The sequence below is a fragment of the Hetaerina americana genome, unplaced genomic scaffold, assembly GCF_022747635.1.
Source record: "Hetaerina americana unplaced genomic scaffold, ioHetAmer1.1.p SCAF_12, whole genome shotgun sequence".
Lineage (NCBI taxonomy): Eukaryota > Metazoa > Arthropoda > Insecta > Odonata > Calopterygidae > Hetaerina > Hetaerina americana.
Window position 1 is genome coordinate 19,635,088 of NW_027286292.1, and position 21,649 is coordinate 19,656,736.

Sequence of the window (21,649 nt, forward strand, 5' to 3'; positions counted from 1 at the left end):
ATTTATTCAATACAAGGCCCAGCGATATCTCAACCATTGAATAAATTTTTGTGTTGGAAAGAATTTTATGTTTACGCCTGAATGCTCTGCATAATTCAGGTTTCATTCTTGGAGGTTGTGGATGATATCATTGTGACTAATTCTTTCGCGCAAAATCTCTGATTCCTGTACCGCTGACCATTTTTTTTAGTTACGCTTGTGAAAACGCATAGTCATCAAGATAGAAGCCTTTCAACCCTTCGGACTATAAATCCTCTCCTCTTTCTCTAGTCAGCGAGTTTTAACCGTATCTTTTTTCAACCACAGGAAGAAGACGAATCAATGGCAAAAATGTGACGACATTACCGAAGTGATGTAATCCCCTTTGATGCGCGATGCTCAGCTCGCAGCACTCCAATTGTTTACGCAGCCCGAGTCGGAGCGATCATTCGAGTCCCGGGCCTACCTCGCGGTGGCTGCTTTTCTTCCTCATACCATCTGACTTCCTACCCGAATCCCTAACCGAACCCAAGCTTACCGCCCGACTACACTAACCCTTCCCTACACGAGCGCTCCCCGAAAAACACTTCACCGAGCTTTCTGCCGATTTGTCGGAGATTTTGTATTATCCTCGCCGTGTTGCATCCGTCACAAATTGTAGCTTCTCAACGCCGATCCGCCGCCACCAACCCCTACACTCCCCCGCAGAAAAACCACCCCCTGATGATCTCCCCTTCGCCGGGCGGGAAATCTCGAATGAGAACTGGAGCTAAGCCGGAGACGAGAATTCTGTGAAGTGAGTACTGGTGGCGGCGAAGGGGGAATTGAGGGAGAGGAGCGAGGAATGAAGGAATGAGGTGGGAGTTGATGATGGTAGGCGTATTGCGGGAAAGGAGAAGAATATAAAAGAGTGGGTAAAGTGCGTCATACGGACGGAAGGATGAAAATATTTTAGAATACTTGGATCATGCCGCATGATAAGCGGCGACGGAGGGGGCATTCACCAATTTACGTTACAAAAGTTGCACGTCTAATAGGTTTACTCTTCAATCGTCAGAAGACTCGCTCGTTGATTAAACTTCATCTGTGATACAGTATAAATGCATGTATGATTTAAAAATAATGAATTATGACGATGAAACAAATGCGAATTTAAATTAAACGATAGCACTTGCATTGAAAAACACTTACAGGAGCCAGAGTTTGAATCTAATTCCAAACGAAAGTATCATAAACACGAGCATGAATACATTTGAGACGTGTGTGAACCATGTCTTAAACGTATTGAACATTACTCGCTTTCTTTCCTGACGTATGAACCCTACGAGACATACTTTATATTTAATAACTATTTCATTATTATCCATAGATTTAAATTCCTGGGCTTATTGTTACTAAAATTAATTATTTTGTAATGAATCATACATTTATGTGTATGCGCGTACACGTAATATCACGAACATACATTGGCGATGAGAAATAAAGTTTTGTACATACTGATAAACTCTGAACAATGTATATGATTTACAGTACCGATGTATATGATTTACAGTATTCGATTATTCACTTTCAGTCTTGATGATTCAATAAACTCTCCTATTAAATATTCTCGGTCAGAAAGTGAGATAAGGAAGTATGAATAGGGAACACTATAGCAGGATATGCTGTTTATAATGATAGAGGCTGGCAAAGATGGACGGTCATCGTGCCCGAAACTTGAGTGTCACTCACTGTAGATTATTCTCCGAAGTCTCACCGCTAATCACCTTGCATGTCATTCAAGCAGATTGTTTAGCGATGACAAAGTAAACAAGTTCAATGGACGCGAGCCTCTGATAAATTTGGAAGCCGATAAACCCCGATGTATTTCTCATGGAATTGTGGCTAGATACTTGCAAATTCTAAAGATACCATAGAATACCCAAGGGGAAAATACTGCTCAAATTCTGCCCAACAAATTGGACTGTAATTACAGGTAGTTTTACCTTTGTTTTTGTGACATATAACAGAAATGAAGGAAATATTGTCTTAGTGAATGATTTTGTGTTTTTTTCTGAAATAATTGACATCCTAATGATATGCATTCCATTGAACCAATGGAATATTGATGGTTACACTTTCATTTTTTTCTAGCTATAAAGCAGAAATATATTCCGTCCGTGAAGGTGTTCCTTGAAACAGACTCTTACTTATCCCACTGACAGTTCTATTTTTGGTGCTAATCCATTTTAAGGATTTCTACTAATATGCCAAAATTTATAATTACTATGCTTCATTGATCTATCAATTTCTCTAAAATTGATTGAAGATATAAATAGGACCCTTAACGAATGTGATCGCTCAATTCAGTGAACCTCTGTAAAATCAAATGAGATTTCCCGTACAAGTATATCGCTATATACAAAAGAATATATGACCTCCCGCAGGGGATTATCTGATCCCTCGGAGGTATCGTGTTTCGTCCAAGTTTTCATAATTATTTTGTTGAAAGATGTAGGACAAAATTTTACCGATGACTCGAATACTATGTAATTTTAATAATTTAAATAAGCGAGAACCCGAAAAACGATGCCAACGATAACAGAGTCAATAATTTAATGCGTGCAAACCGTAGGTCAACTGTCTAAGAGATTTGCAATGGAGCTGGCAATATACTGGATCGTGGTTCACCATTTTGACAAAATTTTTGGGCATTCAGCACGTTGTGCCCAGATTGATTCCGCGAGTATTAACAGAAGAACAGAGTCAAAGACCACCTTGACATCAGCCAGGACCTGCTCGCTCGTTCAAAAAACGATCAAAATATCAAAAGTCTTAGGCAGCCAAACCTGGGTATATGGCTATGATATGGAAACAAAAACGTGGTCTTCACAGTGGAAAGGGCGATCTTCCCTAGAACAGCAAAACAGCTCGAATGTCTCGATCAAAGTGCAGGTTTTGTTGATAGTCATATTCGATTGAGAAGGGATTGTTCATTGTGAATGACAGCGCTGAGAGTGAATGGACAGCGCTATATAGAGGTTATGAGAAGGATAAGACACGCCACGATGCGGAAGTGATCATAGATGCGTGAAAACAAGTCTTCGTGTTTTCATCACGATAACGCAGCGCCGCAGACGTTAATTTTTTCTAAGTTTTTAGCCAAATGAAGCAAGCACTCCTGTAATCCCCCAGCCACCTTACTATCTGGAATTTGCTTTGGTGGACATTTTCCTATTTCCGAAGTAAATATTCTCCTAGAAAGGAAGCCGACGGGAAACTTTTTCAAGACATGCAACAAAAACATGCCGGAGGCTCTCCCGAAATAAGCGTTTTTAGCTGTCTTTTGAAAGCTGCAATAAACGTTTGCAGCAATGTATTAGCAGCTAAGGGCTGTATTTTGAAGGACATAAGCATGATTAATGGGGAACAAATAAAATTAATTGTTTATTCAACTTCATAAGTCTCATCTTTTTTGAAGAATTGCTGAGTTTAATAATTAGCTTTTCTTGATAATTTGTTCATTATAACTAATATTAGGCATTTAAAATTCTGCATTAAAATATCAAAGATAATCAAATGAAAAAATAATCAATAAGATTTTAGCATTAAATTAAATTAAAAAGCACTGGATACGTGTTTTCTGTCGGTAACAAAAACTGATCAGAGACCCTGATTAAGCATTCATTAATACCTCCGGAAAGATAAAATAATGGTATTTTTAAGCTAACTGAAATGAAAATTTACATTGACCGTTTAAAAATGATAATACTGATTGAATAAATTATTGATTTTATTAGTTACCCATTAATCATGCTTGAAAACCATAAAAAATTGTTTTTTCCAAAGAACAGGCATATTTAAAAAAAATATGTATATATATAAATATATATATATATATATATATATATATATATATATATATATATATATATATATATATATATATATATATATAAGACTTTTTGAAAGTCTCACGGACGTGAATAATAATGTATAACACTTAGCACTAGTGGACACAGACAAAAACACAGAAACACACAAAAAAGAGACTCACTATTTTTCGAATTTTCGGTGGTCGTTGCCAACTTTATCAAGGAAGAGAGGGACAGAACTGAAGGGAATACGAGGGCTGGAGCGATGGATGGAAGGGGAAGGTGGGGAGAGAATTCCTAAGGGACGGGTTTGGAGGGGCAGCGTTAGAAGGGTGGGGAAAATGTAGAAGGTGATGGGGGTGGAAGGGGGATGAAAATATAATTAGAGCAGGGTAATTAGTGCCTAATATTGATTCCTGGACAGTTCCAGGACTCCAAGAGCCAGATGAAGGATTGCTCTAATGTTTTCAGTTTCAGAGGAGGATCAGAGGGTGGGAGGGATGCTATGATGGATACACTATAGCATTTATCAAAGGGAGTGTTGTGTTCGGAGGCGTGTTTGGGGATAGGGAGCATATAAATTAAGGAAGAGTTTTTGCATGAGGCTCGGTGGTTGTTGATTCTGATATTGAGGGGTGTGGTGGTCTGCCCAATATAATAGGCAGGGCAAAGTTGGCACTTCAGAAGGTACACTACATTGCTAGATGTGCAAGTAGAGGAGGGAATTGGTGGGAGAGAGTTAAAAAGCGGGTGGGATGGGATGGGATTTTGGTTTTGAAAATAGGACATGTTTTGCATCTGGGTTTATTGCATGGCGTTGGAGTGGTTTTAGGACGGGTTGGGGATTTAAGGAGTGGATTAGTTGATTTGAGGAGACCGGATAGGTTGGCGGGGCATTTGAAAGTAACTGAGGGGCATTTGGGAAAAAGGTTGGCGGTGGCATTATGATTTTTTAGGATAGGGTAGAGGTCTTTTAGGATTGATCGTACAGATTCTAAGCCCGGGAAGTATGTTGTGCAAATTGAGAGAGGGGGGGTTCCACGGTGGAGGAAGGTTTGGGAGTGTACGCATGTTTTCGGATTCTTTTGTTCAGGAGGGATTCGGGATAACCTCTTTTGAGGAGGGAGCAGTGTAGACTTGAAAGGACATAATCAAGGGAATCAGGGTCACTGCAAATTCTGTGTCCTCTTATGGATAGGGAGTAAGGAATGGAGCGTTTTGTGTGATACGGGTGGCAACTATTGTAGTGTAAGTATTGCTGTTTGTGTGTGGGTTTAATAGTATGTACAGAGGTGTGAAATGTTTGGTTTCTTAATGTTACATTTACATCCAGGAAGGTGATTTGGGAGGAGGAAACTGTAGAACTGAAGGAGACAGAGGACGAAGCATTGAGGTCGGAAATGAAAGCTTTCAGGGAATCAGTACCATGCGGCCAGAGGAGGAAGATATCATCGATGTATCAGAGAAACAATAGAGGTTTCAGTGGTTGTTTTGACAGGAATTTCTTCTCTGCAAGACCAAGAAAGAGGTTTGCATAGGAAGGGATAAACCTGCTACCCATGGCACAGCCCTTGATTTGTAAGAAGAATTTGTTGTTAAAGGAAAAGGAGTTGCGGGTGAGGATGAACTCGGAAAGACTAAGGAGAAAATCTGTGCTGGGTATGTGTGGCTCAGGGCGTTGGGAGAGGTAATGTTTGAGAGCGGAGAGACCTTCTGAGTGGGGAATCGATGTGTATAGGGATGTTGCATCTATGGTGGCCATAATAATCTCAGTATCTGGAGGGAGGGAGGTTGATTTTAGCCTTTACAGGAAATGGTTAGAATCTTTGGTGTGTGACGGTAGGGAATGGACTATCGGTTGGAGATAGTGGTCTACAAATGCAGAGATTCTTTCAGTTGGGGAGTGACGGGAGGATAAATTCGGACGACCGGGATTCCCAGGCTTGTGAATCTTTGGAAGGATATAGAAATGAGGGGTGCGTGGGTGGGGAGGGGAGAGGAGGTCCAGGTCTGAAGGAGATAGACCCTCATTTGTCCCGTTGGACACGAGAAATTCAATAAGTTCCTTCTGAAGTGCGGGGTTTGGGTCTTCGGGGATTTGCCGGTATGCGCACGTATCCGAGAGTTGCCTGTCAACCTCCGTTATGTAATCCGATCTATTTAAGACAACAACTGTTGAACCTTTGTCCGCGGAAGTAATGATGATATTAGGATCCTTAATTAGCCTTTTTAGTTCTGTGGATTCGGTTGGAGACAGGTTGGGTCAAGGATTTAGGGTCTTGAGGAAAGACGGGTTGGAAATTCTGAACAGGAGAAGGTTTATAAAAATTTCAATTGGATGATTTGGGGGAAGGGGATTGGGTTCTTGGGCAGAAGCCGGCTTGAATTTATGTAAGGCGTTGTGAAGGGGTCTGGAAACTTGCTGGAGTGACGGTTGGGAATCGCAAAATGCCTTCCACCGGAGATTCCGGTAGAAATGCAATACGTCCGCGAGGATTGTCACGTGGTTTACTCTGGGGGTGGGGGTAAAAGAGAGGCCCTTGTTCAAAAGGGAGGCCATATTTGGGCTAAGGGGTTTGGAAGAAAGGTTAACTGTTCTCTGATCCTCCTCTGAAACTGAAAACATTAGAGCAATCCTTCATCTGGCTCTTGGAGTCCTGGAACTGTCCAGGAATCAATATTAGGCACTAATTACCCTGCTCTAATTATATTTTCATCCCCCTTCCACCCCCATCACCTTCTACATTTTCCCCACCCTTCTAACGCTGCCCCTCCAAACCCGTCCCTTAGGAATTCTCTCCCCACCTTCCCCTTCCATCCATCGCTCCAGCCCTCGTATTCCCTTCAGTTCTGTCCCTCTCTTCCTTGATAAAGTTGGCAACGACCACCGAAAATTCGAAAAATAGTGAGTCTCTTTTTTGTGTGTTTCTGTGTTTTTGTCTGTGTCCACTAGTGCTAAGTGTGATACATTATATATATATATATATATATATATAAATAAATAAATAAATATATATATATATATATATATATATATATATATATATATATATATATATATATATATATATATATAAATCAACCTGAAGATCGGTTTGGTTGGTGACGCAAGAGTTCTCCCAGTATTAGTACTGGGTGAACTCTACCGTCACCTACCAAACTGACCCGAGACCATTATTAATGACTTTGGGTCATCGATAATCCGGTGTGAGCAACCAGAATCACGCGACAAAGAAAGTAGAATTTATTTATTACTACTTTGCATAAATATATAATTTCTTGGTTATGGAGTCATTTTAATTTTAAATGGAACTAATCAAGAACCTATATCATGGTAATGCCAGAAAGCATCATAACAACATTTATCCTACGCATTTAGAACATTACCTTACGAATGGGAAAGCATTTAAATAACATATTTTACCAGAATTATCCTTGTGCAACACTTAATTATTTACAAAGATTGGATTGAATGCGTAATAAATGTTTGTTATAATATATCCTTTCTATGCGAACGTAGGTTTATATTTAATGGCCAATTCCGAGTGACTAGCGAGAAACAGGTAGCGTGTTATATATGTTCCATTGTTGTAGAATATAGTAGAGAGTAGCGACCATTCCATGCATGATTTGCATTAGTGTAGAAATAAAAGGTCTGACTGTTTTCAAAAATTTCAAGATATCTTATCTCCATCAAAAATATTCACATTCAATCACTTGCAAATATTTAAGCGAAAATTGAAATATCTGCATGCCTATTGAATTCTGCATACAAGGAGCGACTGAATCCAAATGTCCATTCCATACTCTTAGAAAACATATTTAGACGTTAATAGATTTAAAAATAAATGAAAGAATTTTCCTTTTCATTGGTAGAACACCTCGTAGTGGTAACGTGGTCATTAGGAAAAGCGTCGGCTACTCAGCAGAGTTCAGGTTTTTTACATAAATTTAAACGGTTACAAATCAAACCTGCAAACATTACCTATTGCGTAGTGAATATTTGTAATTTTCTAGTGAACCATACTTTGGGTGAAGTCACTGAGGGTAATGCAAGGCAGAGCAATGGAACTCGAACGTGTAAATTGTGATCTATTTTCCTCGATATCCTTTCATTAACGCTTTTAATCTCGGGAAGTTTTTGCAAAACCGATTTTTTAGTGGTTCTTATATATGAATGAACATACTATAACCATAATTAACATTACAATACTTCTTTCCTATTGTTTTTAATAAGATGAATATTAAAATTCACGCAAAAAGATCAAAGACAGCGTTTCCACGGGAACGACTTTATTATGCTCGACTAGTTTCGCTACGGTGTAACCAACTAATACAACAATACATTCGTTTCTCAAGAAACACGGAGTTTTTCATTCTTTCTTTGCGCTTTATAAGTGGATTTCCACGAAGTATTGACCTCAACTATTTGTCCCAGATGAATATTACATCCATCGGTTGGGACATTTAGTTATGGGCTCATTGGCGTCTTTCTTCAAGAGTAGGCTAATTCCAACGCCGGGTATCTCTAAGACCCTCATCGTTTCCTGTCCATCCCTACAAGTTACCTCAGCTGTCGATCGCCTCCCATAAAAACGTCTGCTACTATGAATGCTACACTTCCTTAATATTAAAGTTTTGCCACATTCCTATTGCTTATTTCTCGCGAAAACCATCAATTTATAATATGTGGTAATGATTGGCCGCTTTTATTCCACTAAATTGAATCAATGGCTGTTGTCATGAATCTCAAAGTAATCTTTTTAAATTATCAGGTTGGTTTAACCAAGTATATTTCTCCCACAGTTTCCAGTTATCTGACCGAGAGCCGCGGACCACGCTTTACACTCGAGCCTCCGCCCCTCGTCCTGTTCTCCAACGCGACGGGGGCTCGCGTGGACTGCGCCGCAGAAGGGACTCCTCCGCCCCGCGTAGAGTGGCTGCTGGCCGACGGTTCACCCGCGCCGAGCGTACCGTCGACCCGGCTCGCCCTCGGCAACGGGACTCTGCTCTTCCCGCCGTTCCGCGGGGAGGCCTTTCGCCCCGATGTCCACACCGCGACGTACCGCTGCTCGGCAGCCAACACAGCTGGCCGTATTATCTCCTTGGACGTCCAAGTGAGGGCAGGTGAGGTCTCTTCCAAAATTTTTCACTTTTTATACTACATCTTGGCCTTTTTGTTGAGAAAAATTCTTACTAAAATGCAGTATTTACTTATTTGGGGTGCATGTTTATTTTGCAAAATGTATTGAAATTGGAAACTATTAGGGGTATATTATGAACAATTCCATTTTAAAAATAGCCTACCCAGAACAATGAGGTCTTAGTGCCCATTGAAGTACTCCCCTTGGGGCCCCATAACCTAATCCAAGCGCTTCTTCCACTTTTCAAATCAATCGCAAAGGTCCTTTTTCGGAATTGTCATAAGCTGCCTCGTTGCATTCTCATTTAGTCTCGTCAACCGACATTTGGGAAGACTGGGTTTTGTTTCTGAGTCATAGCACTAGACCCATGACTCATCTCCAGTCATGTCCATTTAAGAAAAACGGGGCCATCGTTTCGGCTTGGAGCAAGTCCCCTCTAACTGCAGCACGAAATTCTTGACATGACGGGATCAAAGAGAATTCGGCTAGGCAACTGATAACCATTACGAAAAAGGATTTTGCCGAATGTTTTTGGAATTGAAATAAATGCTAGGATAAGAGTGTGAGGTCCCAAGGAGAGTACTCCCATGGACACTAAGACCTCATTGTTAAGGGTAGGCTATATTTAAAATTGAATTTTTAATTATATGCCCCTAATAGTTTCCAATTTCAATACACTTTGCACAATAAGCATGCAACCTAAATAAGCAAGTACTGGTGATGAGAACTTTTCAATAACATGGAATATCTATCTTGGATCAACTACCTTTTACCTTCAACCAGATTCTCGTTCGTAACCAGATATCTGATATCACCCTGCGAAATCTCTCTGTTTACTTATATTACGAGACACATTCAGTTATAATCTGTACATTATGACGGGCCATTTAAATCCAATTTCCCTGGTTGATGATGATGATGCCCACGCTTTCATGCGCAAGTGTTTGTGAAGACATTACATGGACACCATATCTTCGATATAAATTTGATGGAATATGTTGTCGCTCTTTGCTTGTGTTACTATGTAGTAAACCATGCATCATTAAAACAGGATAGGATCCAATGCTTTACTGAAATTATGACCCTATGTATTCACTTAGAACGGACAAGAGGAGCTCCTGAAGTATCCAATAGTGAGGAAAATCAATGATTCAAGCTTAATAAATAACAGAAGATTAAATACTTCTTTGAGCTATGTCCCTTCTGAGAACCACCCAGCAGACCGATCCTCGCGCGTCCTACTTTTCTATAACCGAGGCGGCCATCTTGGTTCCTCAGGCAAATAAGGAGTGGCTTCCGCGGAGGTGGGGTCAGTCGGTCTGGAACACTTAGGTGGAGACGTGGCTCCATGTAACATACCTAGACAAGGTATTTAAAATGCATTTAATATTGATTGATGCATCGTAATATTCAGAAAACATTACTCTGCACTACGCGGTGCGAACGTTAGGACGCTCAATGATCACATTTTCTTATCCGTAGGAGATCATAATTCCCTATTCCAAACTGCCATTTGTATTTTCGTTGAATGCTGCACAATAATTACTGGTCATCTGAAAAAATACGAATCACGCGTAATATTCCGTAATTTAATTTCCTACCTTAATCATAAGTTTATCTCACATGGAATTGGGCACATAAAAAAGATGATAATGCCCATGTGAGCTGTTACCGGCACGTATCAAATCAGCGTTTCGGTTGACTGCTGTGGATCACATAGTAAGCAAATAAAATTGACTTAATCCTATGGATAACCCTTAAGAAAAATGTTTCATCCTTATCCCGGACTTGCTATGATCCTGCGATTTTCTCCAAAAAGATGGAAGATTTTTATTCTTTGTGGAATTATTTGGATACAAACTAATCCGGAAAAGGAAGGCAACGTCCTATGCATTATTTTTATCTAGCTGCTTATGTTTCATATGAAATCCGAATTTCACAGGTGATTTTTCAAACTAAATATCAATTTTGCTTATGAACTTTAATACAACATTATTTTTGTGAGTCAATAGTTTTCCATTTTAAGGTTTTATAAGGATAAATGAAAGAATACTTGATTAGATGAAGGCCAGATATTTCTCTGAATGTCCTCATGCACAAATATATGAGCCATTTTCACGTGCCAAGATTTTTTTCTCAAGTTTTTATGCTGTACCCTATGGTACCCACTAGGCAAATGGTCATGTCGCCAATCGATCGTAAAATAGTTTACTAGTAATAGTGTTTCCGCTAACATTAAAAGAAATAACATAGAATGCAAAAACCTAGAATTCATATATATCCATTCATCCAGGGGTAGAGCGTTGCACTGCTGACCGTAAGATTCCGGGTTCGATTCCCGGGAAAGTCTCTGGGTACCTGCAGCTCCACCCAAGCTATGTGATTTTTCGGGTACCAAATCTTCCTGGGAAACCATAACCGGCACAGGGAAAGGAACTGGCCCCCCTACCCTGATGTGTGAATTTCACACACCGTCGGGCTTAGTCCTGGGTGAACTCTACCATTACCTACCAAACCGACCTTCGTCCTTCGTCGCACCAATGTTGGTCCTTTATATGTTTTCCTATCCCTTTTCCTTATATCTGTTTCCATGTGAATGAATATTTGTTCGCCATATGGCGGTATATATATATATATATATATATATATATATATATATATATATATATATATATACACACACACACACACATATATATGTATGTATGTATGTGCACACACACACTACAAAAACAATACTAGGTACACAAAATGATTCACAGTTTCAATAAAAATGAAGTAGAATTGTATTGCGTACGGAGTATAGTTCAAGTTGTCAGCAAGGTGGAGAACTAATATTTTACTGTTTTTTAAGGAAAATAACAATACACTTCTAAAAAAAATTGATTATAAAATAAGTTAATTTAAGTCCTAAAAAATGATAGCGTCACAGAAATTATCAAGGATATTTTATTTTACGTTTATTCTAAAGCAGAGAAGAAATGTCGGAAGGTTAATGATACCATCCAAAGTAAACCAGAGGCAAGTCAATTGACTTTATTGATAGAAATGAGCTCTTACGGATAGTAATATAGAATGAATGTAAAAATCCAATAGCCGTAACAGTTATATTTAAAATTTGTGACCACAAAAATCATGTTTGAATGAATAATTTCGTAAAAGAAAAATTTAACAACCCACTGATATTACTGGCAACACCGGAAAAAAAGTAAAATCATAATTTTGGAAGCCATTTAAATTAAGATTTTTTTGAAGCATTCACCAATGCAATTATTAATTAGACTAATTGAATGCTTTAAGGTAAAGTTCTTATGTTTTTAGACTTAAAAAAATTCAGTTATGAAAATACAGGCTCACTTCATTCGAAGACTTCGCTGATGGTATCAATAAAAGACATTTTTCAATGTTGTAAAGATTATTGCTTGGTCGGCAACTACAGAAAATTTTATGAAACCTATTTAATGTATAGCGTTAGGAATGTCAATGTATAGAAATCTTAAATTGTAAAATCGTTCTCTAATAATCACTATTCTGTTTCAAATTGTTTGAACATTGCATCATCATTATAATTTAACACTCTTCAAGAAAATGATATAATTAAAGAAGCGGTATTTATTAGAAAAATATAGTATCTAAATTATTCAGCCTGTTTATGATTGATTTTATATAGGTCATTTTTAGGGCAATATTTGTAATTCAGAGGGAGTTGGTTTTATCAATCTCTTTAATTATGTATTCATACTGAAAACAAACAGCGACATATGGATCAGAATTCTTGATATGGAATGGGTAATTTTGAATTAATAGCGATATTAAAAGTGAAAGTTTTGAGATAATCAAAATTTCGACTTGGATCTGAATACATGCCCATGAGTTAATGAAACCTGCGCACTAGAACAAAGTCTTTAAAAAGGCGTAATTATATTCCCCTTTTTCACTTTATTTTATTATTTTAGAGCAATGCCCTTTTATTTTCTTTTATACTTATTGCATTTTTATTGGAGAAGATATCTAAATTCCTTGATTATTTTTAGTGTTCCTCAGAAATCGTTAGGATACTCAATACTTCGATTTGGCCATCATGTTGATGAGCACCTGGATAAAATAAAACGGTCCATTTCAAATGGGAAAGTGTACCCGGAGTGAAGTAAAGCAGCGCTTTGGAAAGACATGGGCAGTTGCGTGAATCTCATAACTGACTCGGACTCACGCACATTTTTACGAGAGTAAACGAGCAAAGGAGGAGCGAGAAGGATGAACGCTCTGCCCCTCCTTTGGGCAACTCGGACGATTTCATTGGATTAGAGTGCAGGGACGCTGAGACAACTAAGCCCCAAGGAATCGCGTGGGAATAGCAGACCGAGCACAATCCGCCTGGACAATTTTAGTGAGGCGGCATGCAGCACAGCACTGCGAAGACAGAAACGTGAGCAAACAAAGTAATTTCACCGAAAACTTTGAAATTAACATTGAGTAATTTGAGAGATATGTTAGAGTTTTAGGTGGAACCTCATGAGATCAAATCGGAGATATGTTACATAACTTCTCATTTAATTTCCTTGCAAATTCTTTTTCACGGCATCATTTTCAATAGCAAAAAGATGTTAGCAACATATTTTTTTTCTTTCTATATTTTTATGCTTTGGGTAAGAGGTAAAAGGGCTAACAAATGAAAATCTGAAAGGCTCATCATCTATATTTTTCTAAATGAAATACATATGCATGTGTTTTATATGTATTTGAATTATCTTTCCCTTCTTGAAAACACATTTTAAATCAAAACCTGCGAGGCTTAAATGCATGTTTTAGCATTGAATGCTTATCCTAATATATATTTAATGTAAAAAGTGTAAATAACCTAAATTTAAAGTTATTTATATTAATAAACAATCGGTTTCTCTGAAATTTTATAAAAACACCCTATCGCGTAAAAACTTTTGAATTTTGTGAAAACGTTTTGAACACTCGAATCAAGGAATGAGATAATAATTTCTATTCTATGTATTGTAATTTTTTTCTAAAAAACCTTTTATTTTTTTTGTAATTAGACAAAGTGTTTTTCAGGAATGTGAAGGCATCCAGCCATTTACACGCGGAAAAAAGAGATCCTTTTTTTCAAAATTGAAATCATCCTTCCGTTTTGATGCTGTCCATTACAGCCGGAAACATACTTTCGCTGCGATCTCTATCCACTAACTTTGCATGTAATTGTCATAGTATCGGTCATAAAAACGAAATTAATGTGAATGGTTTAATTTAACTATGGAACCAAATGCGTCAAAACATTTTTGTAGCAATTGTCGAGTACAATTCAATATGAAGGAGAAAAAATTACAAGAAAAAAAAATTACCAGCTGATTTTCGCTCTGATGGCTAAAATCTATACGCCTCAATTCAGCAGGCCAAATTATACTCTTCTGACTTGAAACGCCAAACTTTCCTCGATAAAACCATAGAAATGCCACAGGAGGAGCTCCAAAACGCACTTTGCAGCATCAGCAAAAAAACTAATGAATTTTAAGCGGTAACCAAGAGCAGTATTCGAGCGAACACAACGCCACGAGCACCGTCGTGGCCAACTACATTTCCGTAATAGACTCCTCGGCGTCTTGGGTAACATTAAAAAAAAAGAATCATTGGAGTGGCCGTAAAGGCTCTACACACGTTTTCCCCGAGGACGCGACCAAATTTTACCGATTCCAGATACTGGCGGCATAAAGAGAGTGCCCCCATCCATAAGTGAAGAAGACACGTTTTACGTGGCCCATTTCCAGCTCCCACCCAATCCATGACGCAATTCTGCCACCCTTTTGACCAGAGAAGGTACACAGGAGACGAGCGCATCAACTCACTCGTACGAACATCGATCTCAATGGCAATACTGCAAATATTCACTAGAAAAATGCTCACTCGGATACTGACTGATACAGGGCCAACTCATAGCCGTGGAAAACTCAAAATATAGCGGAAAAGTGGGAATAGGATTCCTTCCCTTTGGGAACGATTCCTATTCCCATGAGATTGGAGAGTTTTTGAGTTTTCAGCAATATCCTACGTCCGTTAAATACCTATGATGCAGATTTGTTACACAAAATCCTTATGCCAGACTCTCGACAATAATTCTATGCACTTTATTAGGGGGTAGGTTTTCAGACGCTTCTAAGGTTTTTTTCAGATAAAAAGTTGTAGATGGACAACATCCATAGTGAAAGCTTGACAGAAGTGGAAAAACATTGAGAGGATTTAAAGAGGCCCATGGCCCTTACGTTAAACTATGACAACAGTTCCCACTATAATGCTTTAGACAATAAAATAAATGTAAACGTGAATTTTATAGTTATTAAAATTGCGTTCTTTTCTAAGAATTTATAATACGAGGGTCATCCGGAAAGTAGTACCCGTTCGTGAAATAAAGACACAAAAGTAAATATTAACAAACATAAAAAATTTTATTTGAAAGAGGATACTTTAAACTACTTCTCAACATAATCTCCAAGCAAATTAAGGCATTTGTCATAACGTGTGACAAGTTTCTGTATTCCTGCTGCATAGTCCTTCGCCGCCAGCTCATTGAGATACGCGAGGGACCCATCTTGCACAAATTTTTGCATAATGCAGATGGTGTTTAACAATTTCATGAACAATTGTTCGAGAAACATTGGGAAAATGCTCACAGGTGTCATCAATTGTGACGCGCCGATCGTTCCTCACGAATTCGTCAACTGAGCTCACCAGTTGGTCTGTAATGACAGACGGTCTCTCCGAACGCTCATCGTCGTGTGTGTTCCCCCTCCCCATGTTGAAGTTGCGACACCACCGCCGAACAGACGACTCGTCCATTACATTGTCTCCATACACCTCCTTTAATTGGCGATGAATATCACATGGGCGAACGTTTCTTGCATTGAGGAATTTAATCACTGCCCTCACTTCACAACTGGCGGCGTTCTCAATTTTTTTAAACATTGTAAACAATCACAGAAACAACACAGGCAATGCTAGCGTCACGCAACTTGGCTCAGAGAAGGCAGACAAGCCACTGAAGCTATCTGACCTCGTCCAGCGGCTACTCGCGTCGTCAGCACTTCATGCGGCACGAACGGGTACTACTTTCCGGATGACCCTCGTAGCTTGTAGAAGAACAGTACCGCCATATTTTTTTGAATTTTTTAATGTATGAAAATTTATGATAGTTAGGAAACAGTTGCATTTATATTTATTGCCTGTATTAAAGCATTAATTAATAACACATTTTTTTCTGGTTCTTATATTTCATAGTAATTTTCCCAGTGTTGTATGAAATCTACTTCTTCGTATATTATTATTATATGTTTTAAAAATGGAATAATGTTTCATTAGACATTTTCAATAAATGCATTAGGTATATTCTTCTATTTGCACTTTAAATTTTTCTTTTCAAGGTCGATGACAATTTCGAGAAAATTCACCTTTAAACTAGGAGTTCTACAATTTCCAAAAACCTCCATGGATCACATTTTAGGTGGATTAAATTCGTACATTTTCACCTTTATACCAAAAACTCATGATAGTAAATGACTAACAGGTATCCCATGTGTAGAATTACGTTGAAAAATTGCATATATGCCATAATATTGCTTTTTTTGGCGGCCTTACGAAAGGTGCTAAGGCGTCCAAGGTAAGCTATGGCGTACTCTGTTTGAAATGCTTATCACATAGCATTTTAAAGAATATTAGGGAAATCATTAAAAGATATTGCCACCGCCGTTCATAAGCATCTTAATTTTTGTAAACCCTATATTAGAAAAGCTTCAAGAATACCTAATCTTAAGTAACTCTTTGAAGAAAGAATGCAGGAATTTACGTTCGCGTATAAATTAATATACAGCAATTCCTGGGATCGTGGTCAACCATAGAATGGGAAAACGAACCAAAGGGTATTTTAGCGAAAACCACTGACAAGGATAATGAAAATTGAGTCATTGGACATGGGCCTTAATGAAAGAGCGATGACCGACACGAGGACTTCAGAGTCATATTTGGATTTAGATGCAGAATACGGCTTTTAAATTGGCTCCGTGGTACCAACGAGTGAGTGCTATGGAAAATGCATGTTCCCAAATATCGTATATAGGATGGAATGGGAGCACATGTATCCGGCGGGTGGCAAAAAATTGGAGCGATCGATGAGTTCTTGGGGAAGGGAATGGGGCAAAGGTTGAAGCGTGCGATAGCATTGCATTGTTACAACGTGAGTCAACAGCCGAAGGTGCAGAAGAAAAGGCGGGTAAGGTCGGACTAGAGGTCTGAGAGCCAGCTGGCCTCAGGCGTTGCGCTACGTGAACTCACCATTGCGAGTCGGGAGCACTGATGGATGGATTGCACAGCGTATGCATTACCGATGGAATTCTTGGAGGCATCCTGTGTTTTCTCTGCTGAGAGATCGCACTCGCTGGAGAAGCATCCACAGGCGTATCGAAAGAGAAGTGGACCAAGTTGGAAACTCAAACTTGGACAATAATTTGAACAGATTAAAGATATGACTCACTCTCTCGTGGTTCGAAGTATACACATTAGAAAATATTCTGATTTTCTTATTTTTATCTACCTGTTAGTTCATATCGAACGATATAGTTTGATGTCAATATGATATGATCATATCTAATGTGCGAGGGCTCAATATATTATTCCCATTGATTTACAAGTAGGCTTAAAAGTTAAAATACATTAATAATATTTTACCTAGAGAAATTAAAAGCCATTGGTGACAACTTACTCTTGCTAGAAATAAGATTCACGAAAAAATTCAAACGGGCTCCGAGCTAACCCATATGTACATCTAAAAGGAATAAAGCCTAGACCATGAGTTTACACTGGAAATATTTTTAGGATGGGTGAAAAAGTACAATTTTTCGCATGTTTACAAAGTTCAAAGCCGACACTTACGACTAAAATCAAACATATGTGACACCTCCTTACAATTCAATTTGGGTATTCATCCCATTTACTGAATGTCATGAATATCAGAAAAATCTCTTTTGAATAAAAGAAGCACATTTTCTGAATTCACTGTGGTACACGTAATTGTGGATCTCCTCCGATGTTAACTTGACCTTGAGGACTTTCTATCTGCTCCACAAAGTAGGACAAAAATTTTTACCGCGGGAGTTCTGAGAAGTTTATCACTTAAACTTTTTGTAGGCATATTACTTTTATTTAACTAGAGTAAATAATTTAAATATCTTTGAGAATAGCATTGCCATCGTCGGCTTCATAGTATTTAGAGCATGGCAAACATTATGATTCCTCACCTGTTCTAAAAACACTCCCACAGTGTAAACCCAAGGTCTATACCCTATTTTTTTTCGTGGTACATTAATGAGTAGCTAGGAGCCCATTTAGATTAGTTGGCTCATTTTTATTAATATCTTGGTGACACTTATGAATTTCTAGATTTTCAATAAATAAGATCGGAAAAAATGAATTTATTGATAAAAACTTGGCAGACGATTTCAACCCAGTAAAATGTTTAAATTAAAATATTGTGTTTAAAGTGAAATACAAAACTATGCATTTTAATTTAGAATACGGTATCGAAGAAACAATTTCATATTGAGTACGAGATTTCACGCTCTACATATGGTATAGGTTTGGCAGAATGCCGAAAAAACCGAAAAATAAAACCGAAACCGTTGTTTCGAAAGACTAAGTCGAATGACAGACCTACTTCCCTCAGTGATGCAGTGCTGACGGATTTTGGAGAAAGTAGGTTGTGAAAACCATCACTAGCTTCTCTTAACGAAATGCTTTTCTAATCTCTCCTTTTATTTAAGTGCTAGATGTTTCTTAACTAAAATAAATAGTTTAATAGCGAACGTGTGAGATTTTCACTGGATAGAATAATTAATTAAAAAATTTGGCTTACACAGGTATACCGAATACCTAATTTCATTGTTGTTTAATCGTAGACAGTTACAACCTGACATTCTCTCCACCGGAAAGTATCGGAAAACGAAGTGAATTGGAAATCCTCCTAAATAATTTTATGGCCGAGGTCACTCAACGGTGGTGAGCGTAAGCTGGGGAAAAGGACTTCCAAAGCCTTTTATTCCGCCTTCCGGAGTTACAGGTGACATGAGTGTACTGGAGCCGGAACAGCTGAAAGTGTGAAGGCCTTGATGGTAAGATTTAAGAGTTATAAAGAAGAAGAATGGAGGGGGTTGTTCGCGTGCCATAATTGCCAATCAAGTTGGCTAATTTCCTATCAATCTCAAGGACGGTGTCCTAAATTTTCACGCAATTCGCAAGCACTTTGCTATATAAACTGGGATGAATTTTTATGAGGACACAAGCTAAATGGTTTGCCAATTGGAGTACGGGGTAAACGGTTTCTGAAGATGCTTCTGTAATATTAAGCCTAATCTCTAGTATTCAATACCATTTGACGGGAGAAACACCTTCACTGATTCCAAAAATAGCTAAAGTGATTGCTAGAGTAATAGCTATTGATTGTAAAAACCACTTCATTAAACGCAAGTGCCATGTTCAATTTCATTTATGGCAATCGATTTATTGGGTAAGAAAATTCTAAAATCTATTTAAAAAGATATTTGGATGGACGCTTAGGGTATCGGTTTAAATATCTCTATAAAGAATAATAATATGACAGACTAAAACACCCGCTAAATTTTTCATCGAATACGGGTATATTAAAATGTCTTAGGGTTGGAGAATATCAGATAAATTATATGAATTATTCTTCCTACAATTTCGTGGATTTTCTGTGAATACATTTCTCAAATATAGCCATGAATGCGCATAGGATCTCTCGCTTAGGAATATTTAGAATATTGTTCTTTTAATCGATGGTCATAGATTATACCCGGACATACTATATATACAGGGGATTATCCTCTGAAGAGGGATAATTATTTCTTAAGTCATTTTAGTCATAGAATCTAAACATTCGTTCCCCAATAATATCCATCCTAATACGACACTTATTAATCCAAGAAAAAAATTAAAACCCTAGAATTATAATGGGTTAAAAACACAGGCACCTATATATCTATGTTCCTCAATACAACAGCCAGTGCGCTCTACATGAATTTTCTGCCATTTTGAGCACGTATGTCAAAAATATACCCTGCGTATATTTTTATAATCAACCAAACTGATTATTTCAGCTGAGTACGATTAGTAAAGTCGGTAATGATAACTTATTTACTCTAGAATTAACATAGCAGGTTGTTAAATTATTACTTCCGACTTTATTTTAAACAGGTTTTGATGCCCAAACCCTATTTTAGCTGGCTTCCATTTTTACATAACATGTATCTTATGCAACAAATGTTCAAATTAAATAATAAGTTGAGAGAAGTAAGCAGACATTGAGGCAATATTTAAGCTTAGTAATATGTCCTCACCAACTGTACAAAATATTTTCAATGATTATGTGGTACATTATTTGATGCAATGATAGCTGATTGTAAATATATGGAAAAGCGGACATACGAAGGTACTCAACGCCATTCATCACCACTAGGATTAAAACATTTTTAAATATATTTTCTTTTTAAACAACACTTGAACGTAGAGGCAGTTGAATTAACCTCAAAATTATAAAATACATTACTTCCCTCCATATTAACTAATTATTAAAGATTTTGTTTCAATATAATTTAAAAACGCTATTACTGAGACCATATTTAGATCATTATAATTAGTATGTTATGATCTTGGGCTTAGTTGTCGAATTAACGTACAAATTTCATATCCTGGTCTTTGCCAACAATGACGTTCACCTAAATAGTTCATTCGAAAAGAATGACACATACAGAGTGCGTTCCGAAAGAAATTCAACTCTCCCGCTCTCTTCTCTCTTTATCTCCTTCGCCATCTCTTCATGGCATTCTATCCGTTCTCCAGGCTCATCCCCCATCGCGGTGGGCGTTTCCCTCTCTTGGCCACTGTGGTCGGCCGTCTTCGGCGCACGGAAATTAGGGTCCCCGCTAGGAGGATTGGATCCCTTTGCCCCGGACTGATTTTAAGGTTCTCAACTGTTTAATTGGGGTCGTTTATGTAATTGAATTTAGAGAGATGGACACACGAGGAATCTTCCCTTGTCTTTGTGGAGCCCAATTCCACTGCGGCGTTCGGTGATTTGGTAATGGGCCCAGTGTTTTGAGTCATTTGTAAAATAGACGGCTTTGATATATGTTTAATTGTGCATGTCATCCACCCATTAAAAAATATGTTCATGGTATTTCACAATTCACTTTCATTTTTTCCCTAGATTTAAATCAGTTCAACCACGCAATAAATTTTCTAACAATTAGCTTTATCTAACTTATTAGCTCATTTTGCGCGTAAATTTACTGAATATAAATGGAATCAATTCCTTCTCCTTGTAAATGACACTATGTTCAATTCAGTTTTGCTTTTAATGTTTATAATATTAAACGCATATTTTCCAAAATATTATTCTGATACATTAAATGTAGCTGTTTGTAATCACCAATTAAATCATATCCTTCATTACTCTGGACAATGTCATCAGTATCTTTTCTTGTGGTCAACCTAAGTTTTTGTGATTATAGCAACTGCAATCCCATTCGTGTCTTCCTGATTATAGCATTGGCTACTGAACACATAACTTAATTATTATTGTCGGTTTGTCATTAAATTTTTTAG

At 37.9% G+C, this 21,649-nt stretch overlaps 1 protein-coding gene across 3 annotated transcripts in view; it reads left to right on the forward strand.

Moving 5' to 3' along the window:
• LOC139685726 (cell adhesion molecule Dscam1-like) overlaps nt 1-21,649 on the forward strand; it is a 561,630-nt gene that overhangs the window by 222,191 nt on the left and 317,790 nt on the right. For all 3 annotated transcript variants that reach the window (XM_071582767.1, XM_071582766.1, XM_071582768.1), the window contains exon 2: nt 8,640-8,960. In XM_071582767.1, the coding sequence (XP_071438868.1) occupies nt 8,640-8,960 (321 nt within the window). The remainder of the gene's footprint in view (nt 1-8,639; nt 8,961-21,649) is intronic.